The sequence below is a fragment of the Crocodylus siamensis genome, chromosome 2, assembly GCF_052110815.1.
Source record: "Crocodylus siamensis isolate JL-2025a chromosome 2, ASM5211081v1, whole genome shotgun sequence".
In the NCBI taxonomy this organism is placed as follows: domain Eukaryota; kingdom Metazoa; phylum Chordata; order Crocodylia; family Crocodylidae; genus Crocodylus; species Crocodylus siamensis.
Genome location: NC_143396.1, coordinates 137,144,589 through 137,167,916, shown reverse-complemented (window position 1 = coordinate 137,167,916; position 23,328 = coordinate 137,144,589). Strand labels below are relative to the sequence as shown.

Sequence of the window (23,328 nt, the reverse complement as noted above, 5' to 3'; positions counted from 1 at the left end):
TTGGTTTTGGCGGGGGGGAGGGTTGCCTTTCTCAGAAGCATTGGGGATTTTGACTGGGGTATTCCAGTGCTCCTGCTGGGACTGAAACTGGGACTTTCCAGATTAAGGAGGTCTTGCCCCTTCACTCATGGTCAGTTTGATTGCCATGTTTAGGGTCCGGATGCAATTTTACCCCATAGCCAGATTGGTGTAGATTGTGGGTGGTTTTTGCCTTCCTCTGTAGCAGGAGGTATGACCCTCTTCCTTTGATTTCTTAAGTGCATTTTAACAATCCTTGTAATAGCAGGACATTGGCAACTGTTGTTGCCCTGTTGTACCTGTATCAGATTAGGATGCTAAATCTTGTAATTATGCAACAAGGTTGGTTGTATAGTTCTAGCAATAGGTTAGACAAGGATTTATATGGAAAGATTTGGATAGGGATGATCTTGCCTCAAGCAGGGGGTTGAACTGTATGACCGCCAGAGGTCCCTTGCAACTTTTACTTTTCTATGTTTTGCTGGGGGGTTTTTCTCCTTACAGTTGTGTCAGATAATAACTACGTTCGTTTCTGAATGAGACTAAAATAGAAATGGAGGACCCCCCTGGCTTTTTTTAGATTGCTTGCTTTGGGGAAAGCTTGGACAAGATAGTGGGACATGTGTTACTTGGAGGGTAGAGACTCGAGGAAAATTTTCCCTCTGACAATCCAGATTGTGAGTCATTTAAACCCTGTCTGCATTAGGGTTAGCATTAGCTGTTATAAACCATCCCATGGGGTGAAACATGGTGAAGTTGTCTTGACTTCTGATTGGACTTGAACTCCTCAGTCTTGGGTACTCTTGTGAATTTGTGCTCTTTGGAACCGATGTGAACCAGCGGCAGTATGTGAGGTAAAGGTTGATGTGGAGAAAAACATTCAGGCTGGGTTTTCTAAGGTGTCACCCTGACTTCTCCTCTGAATTCACTGGTAAAAACTGTCTGACTTCAGTGAAAGTTGGGCCATTGTGATCTGCTTTTGAAAATCCACTGTAGATTCACTCCTTCCCCATGTCAGTTTCCAACCCTTACTGGTTTATGATGTGTGCATGTTAAAGACTGTTTCTACATAAAGCACAGAAATGGGAGCACTTAAACTAGCTGCCCTCCACCTTGGAGGAGGAAAGGGGTGTAGGAGTCTGAAATCTTTTCCCCACTTTGGGCCAGCATGGGGACAAGCATGGCCCTGCCTTTAGCAGGGGTTGGACTAGATGACCTCTTGAGGTCCTCTGTCCACCCTATTTGAATGTGATTCAGCCTCCATTTGTTGACCTCCAGAGCATGATAGAAATGTTTTCTTGTCTGGGCTTGCCTTGCAGGAGAGTAGAAGGGAATATAGGGGGAGATGTCCCAATAGGGTTTTAATAGAGGCATTTTTCCAGTCTCAGTCCCAGTCCTGCAGATTGCTTATGTAGATCAGCTCTTAGTTTTGCATGGAAGCCCAGATGGTATCAGGTTCTGTCACTGGGGTGTACATGGAACAAATTGTTTTTTATGGTCCAGGCCTAATTCCTCTGGCCCATCATGTAGGAAATGGACTTGAAGTATATATGGGCAGCATGCAGGCAGCAGAAATCTCAATGGCAGTCAATTAGGAGGCAAGACTCTCTGGTTTTTATTCATTCTAAACATCATATTCTCCATGGGAATACCAGTAACATAAAGTAGGTTGGTCATCAAGTAACTATAATTGCTTCTGGGGAGCCATCCTGTCTGCCTTGGATGCTCTGTCAGTGCCATGTTCCAAATTTGAATGCACTTTCAGAGATGGTTTTTTGATATCTTCCCACATTTTCATAGACTAAATTACATGTAGTACTTGCTGCTATTAATTTTTGTCCTTCCTTTGCACTGTTCAATACTCTATAAGGGCCATATCATGGAGGATTGATTAATGATGAGGGAGTCCTTTATTTATTTTTGTTTATAGCATTCAGTTGAAATATTTATCAGAAGCTGACTGGAAAAGTGCTTTCTTTATCAGCTGTTTGTATTGTTCCAATTTTTGCAGCTCTTCTCTGTAGCAGTCTTTACACTTGTTTCAAATGCATTGTCCTGGTATAGTTCATCAGTGGTTTGTGTTTGCTTCCACAGGTAGCTGTATCCAGTTGGGTGGCTGGCAGATCCAAGGGTTACCATGAAGTTTTCAGGACCCCTGGAGAGCCAGAGATTGTCTCTCCTTCTGGAGATGGCAATCTCTAGGGAAGCCCAGATGTGGAAAGTACATGTGCCCAAAATTCAGCCTAATCAGGTAACATCTCTCCTCATTCATTACAATAAAAGGCTCAGTCAAGCATGGGGGATATTTTCTGGCATATTTTTCAGTGAACAACTGAACCTGTTATGTGATAAATTATGCTGCTGTTTGGGGGAGGTTAACTTTTAATTCAGTGTAGTGACTAATGCCTTGTTTCAAGAAAATATCAGGAGTCTAAGGTACAGAACATACTGTACAGGATACAATGTTAAACCACTGCTGGCTCTTCTAGAAGTCATTGCATACACTAGCTTAATTAAACTGACTATGAATTGCATAAATAATTAAGAGGCAGTTGCAATGGGCAGCTGACACAATAATTTTGAAAAGAAACAACGTTGGTAGGTTAAGTTCTTCTTATACTAAGGTGGTTGATGCCCTTGTGACTTTCCACACAATTTCTTTCCAACAATTAGTATTGTTGCTGCTGTTAGCTTGTCATACAAATTCTTTCTGGAAGTTTCATATTCAAAGATGGGGTCTTATTTAACCATTCTTGCTTCTGCTGAGCCATAACTCAGCTGGTGAACAGCTTGTGTAGCCCGTTAGACTTCAGGGGAGCTGTACCAGCTTGCTCTAGCTGAGGATTTGGTCTGGTAAATCATATTCTAGCCAATGATTAACCCCACAGAAATTGGTGGGACTTGGTGTAGTGGGTCCAACTTGTGTCAGGAAGGGTTTCAGAATTGCTCCCATAGTTTGCATTGATAAAGGATGTTTCCAGTTGTCCTACCCATGGAAAACATTGGTCTATTTATTGCTGGACAACTTGTGAACTGTCCATTTTGGTTTAAACAAAATGTTGTAACATGAGATTACACCTTTCTGGATCTCATATGCTGAAAACTCATTAAATCAGGTTAAAGTTTATGTGTTTACATATGTATATAAACATACATATGAAATCATAAGAACGAGGGATCATATGTATGGGTCTGCCATGGAAGAATAAAATGACTTGTATAGCCACTAGGTATCTGAGAGTGCTGGTGGCATAAAATATTTTCTTCCTATCCCTGGCAGTTCATGAGATACTAATAGTTTCAATTTAGCCATGTTCATTTTGGCAGTCTTTCAGTCAACCTTTGTTCTGAATTATTCTACACATGCTGTTATCTGAAACATGGTCATATTCCCCAGCATCTATTCATGTCCTTGAAACGGTCTCCACATCCTCAAACTTCAGTTATGGAAAATAATTGTTCGTCTCCCAGGACATTTGGAAAAATCTGCATTGCTTATCAAATCCTGGAGCTCAGAAGTGAAATTTTCCATTCCCTTTTTACAGATGTGGATTAAGAACAAACTGTCTTGATAGGATGATTTGGCTTCCAAATGAGATCAGGCGTGTAAGTGTACAGGATCTAATTAATACAGGAGCATACAGGAACTGAAAGCACCCTGCAGTTTTGCCTTTGGGAGTGAGGATCTGGTTTGAATCTCCAGGTGGCATTTTGTACTCTAATGCTAATTTCCCTCCTCCCAACTTGGAGATATCTTTGTGCTAGAATTTAGGTCTCTGGAAATAAGAGTAAAAATTGTATACAGTGTAGTGTCTCTCTAACTATATTTGAGATAGGATGGGGAAAACCCCACTAAACCTTTTAAACTAAACCTGGGTAATTTTTGAAAAGCTTTGTTCTCTGATAATAATGCATGCTTCTCTCTCTCTTCTTCCTTGGACATGTGCTACACTGTTTCAGCATGTCCCGAGGGCTGTTCAGTCTTGGAAAAGGAAAAGTTTGCTTATCCAGTGCGACCTTCCATTTTGCTAACACCGTTAAGATGTGTGTTCATATTTCTGTTTTTCTTGTTTTGGGTCTTTGCTCAAGGGAGAGGGGTGGGAGCACCCATGGTTACGATCTGTTGTAAAGTCTGGTTGAAGGGCAGTTTTCATGTTAATGAGTAACTCTGTAACAGTCAACAGTTTATGAACCAGCAGTGCTTTAAAAAAAAACAGCCACTTTTCCTTTTGTTTCCCTCTTCCTGCTTGTTGTACTTCTTTCTTGTTTTTCTTCCTTTTTATCCACTCCTTATGCTGTCTTTTCTTTATCTCTTCCATAAGATGAGAAGAATCGGGAGATGCCATTTCACGCTTCCTCACCTCCCTGCTTTTAAATAACTTTTACTGTTTGATGTTGGGCCAGATAGTTTACTTTTGTGTCCTTGGGTACCCCATCTCTAAAGTTCAGATTGTTACTTCTCCAGCTTTGTAAAGTGACTAATGGGTGGAAATTTCTCTTAAGTACAAAGTAGCATTGTTGGTTTTCCTGATGTCACCAGGCAAATGAAGGAGATAATGCTGCATATAAATTTTTGCACTATCTCCACCAGACCAGAACCAAATGCTACGTGCCAGCACTGTTGGAGACTTCAGAGAAGTGGTTTCATGCTGATACAAGCCACAAACATCCCAACTAAAGTCAGTGGAGTTACACTTGAGTCAAATAACTGTACCCAAGATGACACTTAGGACTCATATCCCTGGTGGCATGGTTACCCCTTTGTAAGGGGCCTCTAGCACTAGTAAAGATCACCAGCTCACGGACAAGAAGTGCAACAAGTTCTTTGGGTAAATGTGATATCTTTTATTAGATCAATTAAATAGTTGGGGAACGTGTTCTTTGCAAGCTTTCAGGCACAACCACCCTTTTTCAGGCATAGGGAGTGTCTGTCTGCTGCTGTTTGTATACTCTCCTTGGTGGAATAGAAGAGCACACAACACACCAGCACACTCTTCCCTATGCCTGAAGAAGGGTGGTTGTGTCTGAAAGCTTGCAAAGAACAATTTTTCCCAACTATTTAGTTGATACAATAAAATATATCACATTTACCCAAAGAACTTGTCTATGTCCTTAGACCTACACAACTATAACCAACACCCCATAACCAGCTCACAGAAGAAGCCAAGAAGAAGAAAGAAGCAAAATCGATTGGGGGAAGAGCAAAACCCAAGACTTCAGTAACTGTTTTCATTCACCAGGTGAAATTGTTTATCTGAATTTTGAGGCATTAAAACCTCACAACACTGTTTGCCAGTAAGATGATAGCCTGGAGTTGTCAAAAGATCCTAAGGGGATTTTCAGTAGGATTTTATTACTTATATTTCAGTAGAACCTTGGAATCCATTGTTTTGCAGCACTTAACACTACATCACAGAGATGGTTTCTGCCCTCCATGAGCTTGCAATCTAAAGGAAGAGGCAGCAGCAACTGGAGGTAGACTGAAAGGAAGCAATAATACAGTGCCTACTGTGTCAGCTAGTAATGGTCCAGCTGCCTACGTGGAATTAAGGGCTTTTCCTGTTGGTCAAAGGATTTGGGATCCTGATTCACTCTGGCCCCTTGAAAAATCCCAGCTACAATGCTTACATTTATGAGGTTGCAATGATGAGAGAAAGGCAAGAGACTAAACTGAAATGGTATTGCTGAAGTAGCTGGCCAGATAAATGCACCATCTCGGCTGCAGAAGCCAGGCTTGAGAGCAGATGGGAGAGCAGTCTGCTGCTGGCCTTGTCTAGGATTAAGGAACATTGGGGGGGAGAGGCTTGATCATTAGTTGTATTTCTTTAAACAGTGCTAAAACCATAATCCAGCTCTCTAAAAAAATAATTTCCTTGACATTCTAGCAATTAAATAACATTTATATCAGCATCATAATTATCACCCAAGAGCCTTAAAAATTGTATCTAGGAAATCACAATATCTGGCTTGGCAGCCCTGATAAGCAGTTGGAGGCAGTAGTAAGTTCATTCAGCCATCAGCAGAGAAAAGCTCTTTGACCATCTCCAAGATGGGACCTGCAGTTTTCTCTACAAAGCTTCAGACAACTGGCTGCTTGGGGGAACTGGAAAGCAGAATCGCTTTAATGCACATTAACCCCTGGGAATGTCTGAGAGTCACCTGCCTGTGATTAGTACTGCAGTCACCTCTCCTGTGTGCGCTTACTGACCTCTGCTGTTGCTTGTTCAGCATACCATGGAGTCAATCAGCCATCCTCTTGAGTCCATCTGCATTCTGCAGTTGTATTAGTTTCAATTTCTCATGTCTAAAATCTGTCACAGGAACCTCTAGCTCTTTGATGCTGTTGAAAGGCAGGCCCATTTGGAAAATAAGCATCTACAAGGAGTTAGACAAGAAGTTGCAGTAAAAAATCCTGTGGGGTATACTAGTAGTCTGTGAGGGCAGATGGTACTGAGTGACCTCCTTTCTATCTTCACTTGTGCTGTTCTATTCAGCTAATAATCTATTCACTTCTGAAATCCCAGAAAGATTCCTGCTTTTTATACTTGCACAGCAGATCAATTCATACTAATCTCTCTCTGAACTCTGGAAAACAAGACTCCAGAATGGCATCTCCCCTCAGAATAGGGGGAAGAACAAGAAACAAGCAGCTACTTTGACACACCACCTTTATCTTTACAGCATCCCAGTGGGAGAGAGCTGTGATGGACCCTTTTTATAGATGGTGTGTTGAGGCCTTGACACACAAGTGGTGTGTCACAGGAAGCAGACTCCAGATTTCGCAGTCAGAAGGGACCAGCATGGTCAAGCTCCACTGTCTGTCCCCTTATTCCTTTAAGGCTGCTCACCATTGGCTCCTTGGCATCTATTATTAGAGGTGCAGCACTAACTTACAGGAGCAGAAGCACCATAACAGCGTCTTGCTTTATGCCCAGTGTGTAGAGGTGTGTATCTGGAGTAAGCAGGTTAGAGAGAGAGATGAGATAAGAATCTGACACAGCAACGTCAGTCTTCATACTGGCACGTTAGCATGGCTGGTTCCAAGTACAGGCAGTAGGGTGCAGACAGAAGTGACAATTTTTGCCTGATCTGGCCCCAGAAAGCAGTCTATAGCTGTGACCAAGCACTAGCGTGTGGCTGCAGACAGCTGCAAAAAAGGCCAATCCGATGAAAAATCAGGCCCCTGGTTGCATTGAGGTATCAGATAAAGATGTTTCAAATTGTAGCGTCTTTTGTAAGTTGTGGCTTCCCAGCTCCTGCTGTTGTTGGAAAGGAAGCAGAGGAAGTTTAGTCTGGGGGCTTTTCAGCCCCCTGGAGGGTGGGGTTGAGTATATTGGTGCCCCTCCTCTCCTGAGGTGGGAGGGTGGAGTTCACCCACTCCATCCTTCAGCACCAGCTGGCGAGCCCCAAGAATGAGCTCTATCTGCTGCCTTTCCCCACTCCTATTCTGAAAACAGCTAGTATTGGTAGAGAGCTGTGGCTACTGCTGTGGATACCTGGGCAGCTAAATTCCCCTTCCCCCTGGAACCAATAGTGAACTTGTTTGGTTCGAGGTAACCTTGTTACTTAGAACCCCCTTTTGCAGAAATTGTTGTGTTACAGCTGGGAGCAGGACTTCTATCTGCATCCTTTATGAATAGATGACTCTAAATGCTTAGCTCTGGTGTTTACTGTACTTCTCTGCTTTGGGCAGCTTGTCAAGGCCCTGACAGCTGTTTCAGAGAAATGGTGTCCAGACACTTCAACCACATCTATCTGTTGCCAGCAAGCCCCTGTGAGAAATGCTTTTGCCCTTAATACCTGAGATGTTTTCCATGTAGCATGTTCTGAGGTTTCAGGATTTCATGCAGCTGCCTTTTGGCTTTCTGCTGGAGGGCCTGTTGGGCTGCCCCCTGAGCCAATCCTTCTTGGGCCCCGGTCCAGTAGAGTGCTGAGGACTGGAGCTGGGTCACCACCCCTCACCCTGCAACAGTTGGAACCTGTTGGCTCAGATGCAACAAAGGACTTAAGCCTTTGCTTATCTAAGCAAATGCCTGAAGTTCCCCTGAAGTCAGTGGCACCGCTGGCTGACTAAAGCTCAGCACAGATTTGTGTGCTCTGTTTTGGAGCCAAAGTGCTGGTCCCTTGCTGAGCTCAGCTGTGAATATGCAGCCACACTCTCCACGTTGAGTTGCCCAAGCTGGTGGTGTGCCATGTCAGGGAGATTAGCTGTAGCTGGATGTGTGGGTTCCCTACATCTAATCCTGGGCTTAGACACAAGTGAGCCATGGACTTTTTGCAGAGAAATACTTTAGGGGGAGCCAGGAGATGAGGACTGGAGGCAGCCAGCAGGAGCCAAAGGGTGAGTGAGGCTGTCACTTGGGGAACTTGCCACATCTCCAACATCTGATTTCATCCCGTGTATTTTCTCTGATCCGCAGCAAGGGCTGGTTCTTCATGCTGGCTGAAGATTTGGCCAGTAGACTCTTTTTATATTTAAAAAAAAAAAAAAAATCCCTTGGAAAATCGCAGGACCAATCTAATTGTCTCTTTATGGTGAAGACTTTGATGGGTGCTGCCTGGCAGCAACCAACAGGAGCTCTGCTTCAGTTTACCACTGCTGCATTGTGATGCTTGGCTTGGTTTTCTGTTGTGTGGGGGCTGATTTGTGTCGCACTTTCCCAGGCTGGGAGCAAGCATTGCTAGTGATTGATGTGCATCAGCCAGCAAACAACCTCTGACGTGTGTGACAGGTAAGCATCATGAGAAATCACTTCCAGGCGAGCAGTTTCAAAGCTAGAAGGGGCTTTTCTTTTGCAGTTGGAAGGGACTTTTTAAATATTTATCCACCCCAGCATTTTTTTTTCTTTAAGTCTGTGGATCAAGGTAGGATGGCCTAGCTGCCGACTCTGTTGTGTAGCTTCTCTTTCCTTGCTGCATTGGTGGGGTTTTATGCAACACTTCTCACATGTACTACAGACATGGATATTTCACTGGTCACTCTGTCAAGGTATAGGAGTATCCTGCCCAGCTTTCTCTGAGAAAATCCTTAGTGGTGTATTTGCTGTGCCTGGTAGGAAGAAGCTTACCCACTTGCTCTTTCAGGGCTAGGAAGTCTTTACCAGGGCTTCTGCAATTGCAATTCAAAACTAAATTAGAATTTTTTGTATTGGTTGCTACTGCAGAAAAGACTATAAGCATCGCTTCCCCCCCGCCCCCGGCTCTCATGCAGCTGGATTTTATATTTTAAGCAATATCCATTTTGTGCATGTCTAGAAATATTTTTTTTTCTCCTAGCAACTGCTTCTTCATAGAAGAGTGTTTGGTTTTTTTCCTTCTTTTTTCTTTTTAACGTATTGCCTAGATACCCCCTGTTTTTCAGTCATTGGATTTCATGTGGATTAAATGCCAGATTTGTGTGTAAGGGACAGGATTATCAGTTATGCAGTGTTATGCTGCTCTCCACTGCATTTATGGGTTTATAGTTAATCTAAATTATTTTATTTACTCCTATGTTCAAATGTTAGGTCACATATTTTATTAAAGGTCATTTACCATGGGGAAGAGAATTAGGTCAACTCTTTTGTTCCTTTCTTTTTGTTACTTACAGAAATTCCTTTCTATTACACCTGCACTCCTTGGCGCCTTTATCTTTACAGCATCCCAGTGGGAGAGAGCCACGCTGTTAGACCCTTTTTATAGATGGTGTGTTGAGGCCTTGAAAGACTTAAGTCACTTGTCAGTGGTCACAAGAATCTTGTGGCAGAGCTGGCAATTGAGTGTTTCCCAAGTCCTGTGAAATTGAGTCATCTTTTCAAGCTGCTACTGAAGAAATCTGAAATGTGGCTGTTTTTAAACAATAATTTCCCTTTTGTTAGAAACACTGAATTTCCTTCAGGAATGCTGAATCCTGTCTTCATTTTTTTTTTAGTGGAGCACTGGATTGTTTTTTTTCTGTTCTTAGTTAATGGGTTGGGTATGTTGAACCCCTAACAAGGAGATCTTTCCTTCCAACTCTTTAGCCGCATATTTGAATTGATAATTGTTGGGTTTTTTTGCTATCAGTCTTAAGCAATTTAACTAAATATCCTTTCCCCTTTGCTTGCTCAGGTTTAGTTCTTACCACCACTGATGTCTTACCCCAAGCATCCACAGCTTACAAGGCAAAGCGAGAGACATGATCTGATACTTTTTTTTCACAAATGTTTTTTTTAAGAAGTCACTGGGAATGTAAAAAGAATTTAAAACCATTTCAATACTTCTGTGCAAGTCCTACAGGAAACAAAAGTGCAGGTTTTCCTGTGCCAGTTGCCTTTGCATTTTTGACTGAAAAAGGATGAGGACTGGGGATAGAGATGAGAATGAACAAGCTTTTACTCACATGAGGGGCTGAGAGAGAATCCCATCCTAGGGATACAGATTATTCCTCCTCCTTCCCTGATATGGACCTGGTTTCAGAGTTAAGGCAGAGGAGATCTCACAGAGCTACCAGGTGTGAGGGCTCTGCAACAGCAGACTCAGGATGGATGAGAGAGATGTTGGGTCCCAGTTGCTGCAGAGACGGACCTCCTTTGGCAGCCACCTTCTCCTTAGGGCAGACTTAGCTGAAGGGGAGATGACTGAAGCCTGCTGCTGGAGAAGGAGAGGGGCTGGTTGAGTCCCTGCCTAGTAGCAAAAGGATGGTGGCAAAAGTGAGCATAAAGCAACAAGGTAAAGGCTGCCTTCCAAGTCACTGCTGACCAGCTGTCCTCCTTTCTTAGGTGCAAGAGGCATCTTTCCTTTGACTTTGCAGAGCAGACCTAGGTAGTAAGAGGAGACACTATATGAAGAGAAACTATTGTCTTTATTTTTGATTTTCCATCTTTGTCTGTAAAGGACTTTAATCTTTCCTCACAAAAAATGCTTGCTGAGTGGTATGGGTTAATATTCAGCCAGTGATTTGGGGTCATAAGTTGGTTTTTAAAGCATATTTGTTTTGTCTGAAAGAGCTTGTAGGGGTTTTACATGCAGACATGAGCTCTGGATTTGCCCAAATACTGCTTTTTCACACTAATCTCTTTAGCGTCTTTGTAACTCTAACTCAACAATATTGTTCAAACCAAGTTGAAGTTATGTTTCCTTTTTGCCTTGTAATGAAAAAATAAATGACTCTGGATAAAGGGACATCAGAGCTCATTGTTTTAGGCATTCTTGGCTTTTGGCTGGTGTTAGTCAGAGGCTGAGTTTATAATATCTTTATTTAGTATCTATTTTCTCTGATGTCACATTTTTAATGTGATGTAGGTTCCTTATAACCATACCTGTGTTGTAACATACTTTTTTCCCCACTTATCTCACTGCACATTTTTTCTATATGCTACATTCCCCACAGCCAGAGTCCTACCTGATTTTACTAACAGTCACCATATATTCTCACATAACATCCCCCCAACAGCTCCCCAAAATTGTGTTTATAGTAATGTGGGGGGGAGCTGATTTTCTATCCAATGTAGAAGCATCTTGCTTTGATTCTTGCTCCACAGTGTAGCAACTGTAGTGTTACTATTCAGGCAGATGAGGAAGTCAATTGACTTATTGATCTTCACTCCACAGGTGTTAATAACTCACCCTGCTTCTTAACACCTTGATGTTTAGCTAGTCAAGCTAATCTTCCTTGGGGCATTTTTGCTGTTTGCCAGCTGCTTCTGGTCTCTCTCCTCCTATTTCACAGTCTTGGAGATTTTCCTGGTTCTTTTTCAAAATCATAGATCCACCCATGGACATCAATTTCGGGCAGCAGCTAGGGTTTCAGCTTTAATTGAACAGGAAAGAGAGGGTGAATCAGCTAAAGATTAGGCTTTGCCCTTGCTCTTTGTAGTCCTACTGCTGGAAAATCTTTTTTCTTAATTTTGGCTTTCAAAAACAAAATATTATATTCTGGGGGATGTTGAATGTGAGAAAATATGTTATTTAATAAACTTCTTGTTTTGGATCACAGTGGACTTCACTGTGTGTGCATAACATTCAAGCATTCATGACAGCTAGCATTTCCTGAGCGAGGGATTTCTGATAACAGGGAGACTAACTTGAGGTCAGGCACTTTAAAAATGATTATTATTTTATGAAATTAATGACATACTATCCTTCCCAATATGACAGATCCATTTGAAAATATGTGGTGGTGGGTATTTATTCTTATTATAGAGGCATGCAGATGTTCCAGCTGTGATCAGGGCCCCATTTCTGGCAGAGGTTAGGTATATTGTAAATTGAACACCCCACTTCTTGCAAAGTGTTCCTAGATGTGCCTAGATGTAGGCACCATGAGTAGCCCTTTGAGGCTAAATACAAAGTTTGACTCGTATGTAAGTCTTGTGTGTGATCATGGGGGGCTAAATAGAAAGGAAATATTTAGCACTTATATATGTGCTTAATGTTAATGGTAGTGTTAAAGTGTTGTAGCTATGTTGGTCCATGAATTATGCGAGAGGCAAGGATTTTAGGGGGTGATGTCTTATTTTGGGATCAGCTACACAGTTGGGATAGTTAGCCAAGCTTTCAACAGAATAATGTATTGCACTCAAAAGCTTGTCTAACTCTATCTGAGCCATTCAGTTGATCTAATAAAATATATCACTCAAAGAAATCCTTGCTTCTTGCTTAATGTTAATGTAATTTCAATGGGCCTGAGCACATGCATAAAGTTAAGTAGGTGCATAAGGGTATATTTCCATGCTAGCTCCAGAGCTGGAAGCAGTATAGCTGAGTTAACATGGCAGTGTATCCATGCTGATTTAACTCGAGTGAGATGCTGATTGCTAAGTGACTTACCAGGGTCATCCCAGAAAGCTTTGATATGAAACCCATAGTTCCAGATTTTCAGTCCAGCACTTTAATCTCATCCTCCTTTCTTTCACTCCTTCTGAAATGTTCATTAAATCTATTAACTGTCTCTTAGCACCAGTACATGATTTAACTGGCTGTGCTTTCAAAACCACACATCTAAAATGCAGAGTCCATCCACAGCATTGTCAAGTATCCTTAGGAAAAACTGATGCAGGCTGAAAAATAAATGGTTTATGCTACAGCTACCCCAGTGGGAAAGTCTCAGGCGGGGTTCTGGCTCTGAGGGGCCGTTTGTTGCATGATCACCCTGCCAGCTACTTTGCTGGGAAGGTTAGCTGAGCTCTCTTTATCTTTCTTCCCAGTATGTGTGTGGGGAGTTATCCAGGGAGTTGGTTGGTCTGCTGTCCAATGCAGTCTTTGTAATGCTTTAATTATAACTGGCATAGTTAAATGTGTGCGTGGTGGATGGAGTTATACTAGTTAAAAGGTGACTGTTATGGTTGTGAGTCATTATGTTGCTGATGATACAAGGCAGGCTTATACTGTGTACTGCTGCAACCCTAAAGCAAGTAGACCCATGCATTTAATTCACACCTTTTAAAAAAAAATTAAGTTGCTACAAAAATGGTGCAGGCTAGACTTCATAGTAAAAAGTGGTTGACTAGGCTGATCCATCTTATATGCTTTGCTTTCTCTCCTTAAATAAACTTTCTAACTTCTAGAAGGAGAAGAGACGTGTGTATAATAAACACTGTGCTGTAGATTCATATCCCTTTGGGATGTTTTGTCAGCCAGAGATATAATGAGTTTTACTACACCAGCATATCAGCTTTACTGGGAGCACTGGGAGCTTAGTAGGCTGATATATTCCTGTTCTAATAAAGTGCTTGTAATAAAGAGACAACTTAAGTTATTGTTTTGGTGGCGGGCATTTGTTTGGTTTAAGAAATTGTTTGTGTGCTTTTTTCCCCTTTTTTGTTCCTTTTGCTGCTAAAAAACAAAACAACCTCCAACAATTCAGTGCAGCATTGGCTGTTGTTTGTGCAAATACTTAGTTGTGCTTGCCACAACATCTTGGCAGTCAGCATTTGATCTAAAATTTTGAAACCATATTAGCAAGCCTTTTAACTGCTTCAGGGATCTCAGGGACACTGCCCAGGTGGATAAAGTGCACGTGATTGGTCTTTCCCTTCTCTAGACAACATCCTCACTCAGCAAGCTTAAAATCACCCGAGGTGAAATGGGAATGGTGGGTTTTCTGAGATGCAGTACAGGCTACTCCAAATATTTCAGAAGAGGAACTGCAGCTCGGAGCCTAAGCAGAACAGAATGTTTTTAACACTGGTAGCAGTAACTACTATAGTTAAAGTTTTATATAACTTCTGACAAAACCCCCATTTTCAGTCGCTCTTTTCCATGTTTGGTTAGAGTCTTGAGACAGTTTTATTACTGAAATCTTTAGTACTGTTTGTGTAGATAAAATGTTAGTTTGTTAGAGCCTCCGCCACTCCCCAAACCTCCCTACGCTTGTCCAGCAAGTTCTAGCAGTAATTGTGTGCTGAAAGCTTCAGTAGCTAGCCATTTCTCATTTGGATATGGCTTGTTTTGTACAGCTGAGTAATATCTTGTTAGAGGCTAGACTGGGGTGCTATAAGGCATGCTAGCTTGATCCAAATTTTCAGGGGCTTTAAGGAGTTAGGCCTTTCCAACAGGGGATTTTTTCTGTGCAAATTGAGTGGCATTTTCACATTTGGCAATACCACTGAGAAAATCTAAAAGAAAACCCAGAAAGTTGAGGCATTGTGGGGCTGCTGGTTCTCAGGGAACAATGTGGTCTGGAGGGCACTGGGCTTGGGCACCTGCAGGCCTGAGTGATGATCACCAGTTTCTACCAACTCTCTGAAGTGCTGACAGTACTGCCCTGCTTCGGGGGCCTATGCCTGTCCTGTCCAGGACCCCTTGCTAAATGCGAAGCCCAGCCTTGACTTGCTGATGAGTCTCATTTGTTGACTTGAATAGATGGGGAAAGAAAATTCTCCCCACAGCAGATACAGGGACCGCTGTATTACTAGAATTACATTGAGCACAGTCACTGTGGCCCATGTATTGGGTTAAGCTTTGACAGAGATAGTCAATATCGCTAGAGGTTTCATGCCTTTCCTATACCTTTCCCAAAAGTCCATAGCTGCCTATTCAAAATGTTGGACTAGAGCCATGTTGCACACAGTGATGTTTGAATGGCTGGTCAGATCCTCTTTCCCTGGGCTCATGCCTCAGCCAGTAGGAGTTGTGGGTACTCAATATTTATGAATATCAGTCCCATTGAGTTAAGAGTAAAGAAAGATATAACCATGTACTGTAGAAAAGCTGTTGTGGATAGAGCAGAAATCAGGTTACAGTGATTCTTTGACTATAAATATTCAAAATGTTGACTAGGGCCATGTGCATTAAAGGAAATATTAGAGCACAGTGATATTCCTTTGACCTGTGGTCAGATTATCTGTCTGTGCCTGCCTTTAGCTGGCAGTCTGGAAGATGCCAGATCCTTATGGGTTACTGGTATGTCAAATCTTATGTTGTAGTTTCAACTTAAGGAACTGTAAATGACTGATGTCCAAGGGGTTGGTGCTTCATCTCTCTAGCCAACAGCCACAAATGGCATTTTAGGTGTTGCAGAACCAATGTGAACAGAAATGGCACTTTGTTTTCTTTTGGGAAATTTTAAAAAAAATCTAAAATGGCTCAGTAATTGATTGCATTGTTCAAATGGGGAGACTTGCTAAGCCTTAAAATGCCTTTGTAAGTCTTTTATTTAGTTAGCTACAACACCTAATGTGTTACCAAACCCTGCGCTACTCATATTCCAGGGGACTGTAATTGTTGGCAAGGGAGAAGTGTTTGACCATAAAGCCATAAAGTCCAACCCCCACTAGCACAGGGCACAGCAGAACTTTATCTCTCGAAAGTGTGTCTTAAAACAGCATAAAGAACATCTGACAAACCCACTGAGTGAACATTTTTGCAACAACCGCAAAAACCTTGAATTATGTGTTTATTTCAGCTACCTTGGGATGCTTCCAATGGGACTGAACAATAATAATTCCTCTTAGTTACAGTCTAATCTCTCATCTGCCTGCAAAGAGAGCATATCAAATTACTCCTGATTTAACAAAAGTTTGGATAATGGGAGTCTTTCTTGAAATTAATACGTCAGGGGGCTGGACCTGGTTTTCCAGGTATACAGAGATTTTGGAAAACTAGCTTCAGACTGTTTTCTCTCCAACCTGGTAGAGCATCAATGACTGTCACATAGCTTTCTCACTGTGAAAGCCATACAGCAATGTCTTGAGCTTCCAAAATCACCATTTGGTGACATGCAAAAGGCTGGATGGTGATCCCTTTTTGTTGAAATGCCAAGTGAACATAGAGAAGGTAACACTGTTCAGATATAGCTGGAGAGGACTTCTCTAAGGCTCATTAAAAATAGGCCCATGAGAGAGGCAGTATTCCTCCTGGATGTTCAAATAAGCCTGAGCCTTGCATAACTGGACCCTTTTCATGAAGGGAGAGGAAGAGGGAGGTCATGAAAGACAGGTGTTTGCTGTCATGGTGCAATTTGCAGGATAGGGACTGTAGCACTTCAGTGTGTAAGGTGGTAACTGTCCCCCAATCCTGTTGAATCTAGCAGGAGCACAGGGCACTCAGTACCTCATGGGACTAGTCCCAGAGTTACTGTCAAGAATTAATTCCATGTGTGTTGAGCTGCACCGTTCCCTGGGAGACGTGACACATTTTTCTTTACGAAGTTTTTATTTAAAAAGGAACTGACATTACTTGTTATAGCCTTTTTAGCCCTCAAGGCATACAACTGACAGCTTTGAATTTTTATATGTATATGTTTGGATAATAGATCTTAAAAATCTGCCCTGCCATTCATCTCAGTTCTATTTCCAAACACCTTGGTGCAGCCACAAACCGGGTCATTAGATGTAAATATAGCTTCATGTGTGACCACTAATAACAGGTACAAAAATGGCGGGTAGCTTAAAAGCTTCCTTTCACCATATCCAAACAGGGTGCTGTTTCAGCTGGTGTTAAAATCTGCATATGTAAATATTTTGCCTTTGCACAGCTTGCTCAGCCTTTTGATTGAGTGCTGAAGAACAGATTTTTTTTTTTTTTTTTTCCCCCTCCACAGGATGCAGCCGTTTCTCCAGCACAGCGGGATGAGGTGATTCAGTGGCTGGCCAAGCTCAAATACCAATTCCACCTTTATCCAGAAACACTTGCTCTGGCCGTCAGTCTTTTGGACAGGTTTTTAGCTGCAGTGAAGGTAAGTATTTGAAGGGATGGATCATGAAATTGATTTCTATTGCCAATTCATAGCTTTAGAAATAAGTCTCCTGGCTACTGAGCAGACTTGCCCATTCTTATTGTCTTCATTATGTGTGCATTTGTGCATGCACACGCCTCAGTTCCCTAAATCACAGGGTGACCTCTTGCTCACTGTTATCCAAATTAGTGACCTCAGCATAGCATTTCCTACCTGTGCCAAAATAGCTCAGTGGGGTCTGGAAACACCATCTCGTATTAAATGGCACCCTGGACCAGTTTCATTTGCTAGCTGTGTTAGCTCTTTAACTGGTGTCAATCAACATAAGTCTAATGATTTCAATGGCAACCTGTCAGTTTACCCTTGAAAACTTTGCCTGGTGTTAATACATGTCAAGAATATTTTTCCCTCTTTCCCATTCTGGCAGATTCCATTTGAGAGCTGCACCTCATTGATTTTAAACAAAATTGCTGAAGTGAATTATTCCATCTGTGTAGATGGAACTCATTCTCTCTACTTTTGTTAACCTTGTTTGAACATTGTATTAGCCTCACATCGGCATTTATCTTTCAGCCTGGATCCAAGGATTGCCCAGGACAGGTGAAACAGAAACTAACAGAAATTGCAGTGCATTTTTTTTTTTTTTTTAAATGCAAAAAAAAAAAAAAAGAGAAGAAAAGTTTCACTCTGAACTAAATAGGCCCTTTTCTCCTGGTTTCCTGGTGAAACCTTTCCATACAGCTGTGTCCCACAAAATGTTGGTGGGGAGGAGGAGTTGGTATTCACTAGTCTTATTTTCACTGATGCATTTTTGGATCTGCATTTGTCTCTGTCTCTGTTTCACCTGCAGTTGCTTTCACCAAGAGGCCTGGAGTGTAAGAGCAGTGTGGCATTAATAACCTAGCCAAAAGCATGGCTGACAGAAGCCTGAGGTTGTAGTGGCAGAAGAACATGAGGGGGATGGAACTGGGGTAATGAAGGAAAATGCCCTGAAGCAGGGGGAGGCAAAAGTGTGAGAGCAGCGTAGTATGAGTAACATACTGCCTGAAATGGAGGTAGGATTGGAAGATCTATGATAGTCAGGTGTGTGTGGGGAGGAGGGAGAAAAAAGCAAACTTTAAGCACTTGGAGCCAGGTCCAAAGCCCACTGAAGTGACAGGCCACATCCAGATGAGCACAGACATGCAGTATATGGCGCTCCATACTTGTCCATGGTGCCACATATTGCACATTCATATGTTCTCTATGCTGCAGTGGAACAGCATGGATTTTTTTTTTTTTTTTTGACCCCTGGATGTCCAGGGATCAGAAAAACCTGCACAAAAAAAAGCGGAGCAGTGCACACGGGGGCAGTGCACACCACTCAAAGCCAGAGCCTGGCTGGCTGGAGCCATGCTCCAGCTGCTGGCTGGATCGCCACTGCTGCAGCCCCAGGAGACCCCCAGGACTCCAGTTAAGGCTGCTGGTGCCAGTTCAGTGTTGGCCCCAGCCTCCCTTCCCCCACCTGGGGTACCTTGCCATGCACCAGAGCATGTGTGGCACAGACAGTCCCCCAGGAACAACTAGCAGCAGCACAAGGTGTCCCACTACTAGTTGCCCCCAGAAAACCAAATGTCCATGCTTATGTGGATGCAGCCACAGAGTCAGGGGTGGGGGACAATAGGGCAAGAGATAATCAGAAAATTCTCAGGGAGGACTGTAGAAGTGGCAACCAAGAAGTCCTGTTATTTAGCAGTTCTATAGCTCCCATTCTAATAATAAGCATATAATAGTTTAAAGGGATGAAACCTTTTATGTATATGCATTAAAAACATAGTCATTCACAGCCATGTGTTATGAATGTAATGTGGGTCTAAAATGCCCACAGATCTGAACAAGTGTTCTGCATGCATTCTGCATTAGGGCAGGGGACTGCACAAGGTGTAGGAATGTGTGCCACCCCCACCTGGCCTTGAGTTCTAGAGTTTGCGTCGAACTAAACTAATCCTCTGTCCTATTTGCTCAGTTAAATGCTGCTCTCAGTTAAATGTGCTGTCTCTTCTGTTTGGGAGTTAATCCAATTGCAAACACAGCTGAGATTAGTCTTCCACAAATGTATGCATAGGAACTTAAATTTTTACTCCTTATCTTTACATTATTAATGTAGCTTGCCTTACCAGAATGCAATTGAGAGCTTCCACTAAGTTGGAAATGCAATGAAATAATGATAGATAGTGATTAAATTACAAGACCCTGAAATCTTTCAAAGGAATCCTGAGTATCATGATACTTGAGTGATTTTAATCAAACATTAAATGAAGAAAGACATACATCCCTTAAGAACCTAAGTAGCTGAATGTCCTTATAAATAGCTGTGGCAGTTTCAGTATTTCTGCAGGAGTGAAAGATTCTGACTGTGCTCCTGTGAGGCGAAGTCACCTAGAATAAGACGAAAAGAAACTCTGTTGAAGAGAGTCTACAGAAGCATTTCAGTGAATATTAGATGCTTTTCTAGGTATACCTTGATTTATACTAACTAGTCCTCTTCTCTTCCTGTCTGCAAACACACTTGCCCTTACTCTTCTCCCACTTAACAAGGGCTAACTACTGATTTTTACACCAATGTGAAATGAGAATCTGGTCCTGTGTTACTTTGGGCTTAGCTGGCAGGTTTTTTACTTCCCTACACGGGCAGGTGGAACAAAGCATAGCTTTGCTTCTAGGGCAGTTACTCTCCTTGCTGTCAGTAGGACCTGAGCAGATACCCAGAAGCAAGGGTAGGTTTAGTGGAATTAGTTAATTCCACATGAAATGTGGCTCACCATTACAGTCTGGAACTCAAGGGATGGTGGGATTGTATTGTTTTCCAGGAACTGAGACCTTGGAGACTTGTGTTTACAACTCTTCTTTCTCATTGCCATATCCTCAAGAGTCCATTTCATTTCTAGGACCTGGTCAAGTGGGCATGGCTGGCTGGGTCAGGCCCTGTAGGCCCATTATGCCTATTAGAATTTACCTAGCTAGAATTAATCCTGGTAGTGTTTTATGGTGAAAATAGGTTTTTTTTAGAGGTGAATGAGAGGACATTTTTAGACTGTTCTGTTTGTGCACAAATAAGTTTTAGAAATTGTTCTTCCATTTTTTTCATGGTACTGAATATTATCTGTGGTCTGCACAGAATAGGAGGATGCTCTTCCTTTTACATACTCCCTTTCTTCTTGTGTTGGGACTGCACCCCTCTAACATATTTACAAAGGTTCTGATTTGTTCCAGATCCTAAGTCTGTTGCTTTTCACTTGTGTTGCTTTCTGTGGGACTATTTGCACATTCAAATTTAACCCGTGCTTCACTGCTTTTGCTGAATCAGGGCCAGGAATGGGAATTCCCTTTTTCTTTCATGTATCAAGAGGACCTTTCCCTGTAACTTGGTGTCTTACTGCTTGCTTAAAACATTTTACCTCAAAGGGCTTGTGGTGATCCATAGGCCATAGTCTGAGGACTGCTATAGTAAAATTTGGAGGTGCACTGATATGTTGGTCCATATCATATTGGCACTGATTAAAAAGAAAATTGATAGCGTAGGCAATTGGCTTTTTTTTTTTTTTTGGCTGATGTGGCTGATAATATCATGTATGTGGGTGCAGCCTCAGCATGCACCCAGCCAGGAGTACATCTAGGAAGTTTGGAGAGCAGCATCCAGCTGGTAAGTCTGTGAGTGAGAAGGGGCATGAGGGTGGGGTGGGGTGGGATGAAGGATGGAACTGTGAGTGGCTCATCAGAGGGGCACGGGGACACTCCTGCAGCTATGCATACCCTCCAAGGGAGGCATGGGGTACATGTGCCCCTGGGATCAGTGTGTGGGGCGAGGGTGGGCTGTTGCTGTGGGCTGAGGCCAGGGGCAGCACTGGTCTCTTGGCACCAGGTGGTTGGGCCAGGGCTGCACTTGGGGCAGGTGGCAGCAGCGCTGGGGGACCCCAGGTGCAGCCCCAGCCCAACACCCCCCTCTGGGAAGAGCCTGGCACGCCCCCACACATAGACCCAGGGGGGCACATCCCCCCATGCTCCCTGCTGGGGTTGCGTGCAGCGGAGGAACTGCGCCCCCCCAGATAAGCCGCTTGTGGCTCCATCCCGTGCCCCACCCCACCCCAGCTGTGCAGCCCCTGCCATTGCCCTAGCCCCGCTCCCTCCCTCACTGCGGGGGCCTTGATCTGTACCCCTCCACATCCCTTCCCTCCCCTCTGCCCGTTCCTCCAACAAACTTACCAGTTGGACACTGCCCTCCAAGCTGCCAGGCTGCATATCAGCAATCAGACTGGTATTGGCCGATATGGCTCATTAATAATTGATCATCAGGAACAGCCCAAAAAGTCTTTATCAGTGCACCCCTAGTAGAATTAACTTTTCTGTGGCAGTATTCCTACCTGCATGCACATTGTTAATACTTGAGCTGGCTCCTCTCCCTCTCTCCCATATCTGGCCATTTCTGCTTCTTAACCGTGTATGTTTCCTGACTTGGATCCTCAGCTGGCATACATCAGTGCAGTTCCACTAAGCCATGTAAAGTTGTTCTCATTTTATGCCCTGAATATCTGGCCCCCTCTCTCTTTTTCTCATTCCTTGTTGTCCTACTACTACTCATCTAAAAAAAATACTTTTTCCATTCCAGTGATGCATATCACTGACTGCCAATTATGATGATGGGCCTGCCTGAATTGTGTCTTGCCTCACAGAATGTAATATGGATTTTTTTCAGCAGCACAGCTTGGAAGGCAGCCCATCCATCCAACTTTCATTGTTTTGGCCTCCAAAAATGTATTGGATAAAGGTGTTAGACCCAAATGGTCACAGGTCTATTTCTGCATTGTGATTGTTTCCTGTTCCATATTCTAGGCCCGTCCAAAATACTTAAATTGTATTGCGATCAGCTGCTTCTTCCTTGCTGCCAAGACAACTGAGGAAGATGAGGTAATATATATAAATATTATTTTTTCTTCAAAGGCCTGACGGCTACTTTTTAACTGTCTGCCCTTGTAATTCTGATGGCATGAATTGGTTGCTGCTTGTCTGGACAAGAACAAACTAATTTTTGCAGTTTATCATTGTTTTTGCTTTTACTATACATTCTTGCAGAGGATCCCAGTACTAAGAGTCTTGGCCCGAGACAGCTTTTGTGGTTGTTCTCCAGCTGAGATTCGCAGGATGGAGAAGATTATTCTGGATAAACTGAACTGGGATCTTCACACAGCTACGCCACTGGATTTCCTTCATATTGTAAGTATGGAGCTCCTGATGCTCTTTCTGATGCCTGTTCTTGTTTTTGTTCTGTTGGTATTTAATTCAAGTGTGTGTCATACCTAGAGGTGCTTACTCAAACCTTGCTTGGGCAAAACCTGGCAGAAATAAGAGCCCTGGGGTATGGCCTTCCCTTCATATAAAGTACACTCAAAAGAAGAAATATTCTTGGGAGAGGACTTGCCAAGTGACTTGCAAATATTTTAGGGGTTGAAGTTAAGACCATTTTTAGGTGATTTTTTTTCCAGAATGTGCTCTGCATCCCCCCCCCCAGAAATGTAGGGTCCTAAAAGCTGTTTAATGGCAGACATCCAAGCTATGAGGCACCTAACATCAGTAGTCACTCATCACAATCTTGACCTTAAATTTTAGTGCTGGCATGTTTTGCTCCAGGATAAAAACAAGCTGGCAATAGCATACAAACAAATGGGCCGGAGGAAACCATAATTAATGCATGTAGATGCACAACAATGTCATGTAGCTGCAGCAGTTTCCCTGGTAAAAACCAGGGGCACAGACTGGTTTCCTGTAGTGAAATCCATGGTGCGGAAGGGGTGGTGGGGGTGCATGGATAAAAGGAATAAAAAAGCCCTAAGTCTCTCCCCTCCATGGAAGATCTCCATGAATGAAAAGGGAGACTGAGTGTTTGACTCTGCCCGTTTTTAACCACTGAGGTTTCCTGCAAACCTTGCAGTTCCAGGCATACAGGAACTCTATACTCATGGCAGCAGCACAGAGCCAGCAGTACCATTTTGGGCTTGAGACCCTTCTGTCTTTCTCCTCAGGAGAAATAAGAGTCTCACCACAGTCTTTCTCCTCACCACAGAGAAATAAGAGTCCTAGACAGTGTCACCCTAAGACCAGTCTCCTGGGGAACATTTTGTGCCCCATATCCCTAACAC

The 23,328-nt window shown here is 42.9% G+C and overlaps 1 protein-coding gene across 1 annotated transcript in view; it reads left to right on the top strand.

The window, feature by feature from the left end:
- Positions 1 to 23,328, top strand: part of CCNI (cyclin I) — a 59,854-nt gene that overhangs the window by 32,662 nt on the left and 3,864 nt on the right. The window contains exons 2-5 of the mRNA XM_090036897.1: positions 2,113 to 2,269; positions 17,021 to 17,155; positions 22,025 to 22,099; positions 22,265 to 22,405. Coding sequence (XP_089893023.1) covers positions 2,156 to 2,269; positions 17,021 to 17,155; positions 22,025 to 22,099; positions 22,265 to 22,405 — 465 coding nt within the window. The 5' untranslated portion in view covers positions 2,113 to 2,155. The remainder of the gene's footprint in view (positions 1 to 2,112; positions 2,270 to 17,020; positions 17,156 to 22,024; positions 22,100 to 22,264; positions 22,406 to 23,328) is intronic.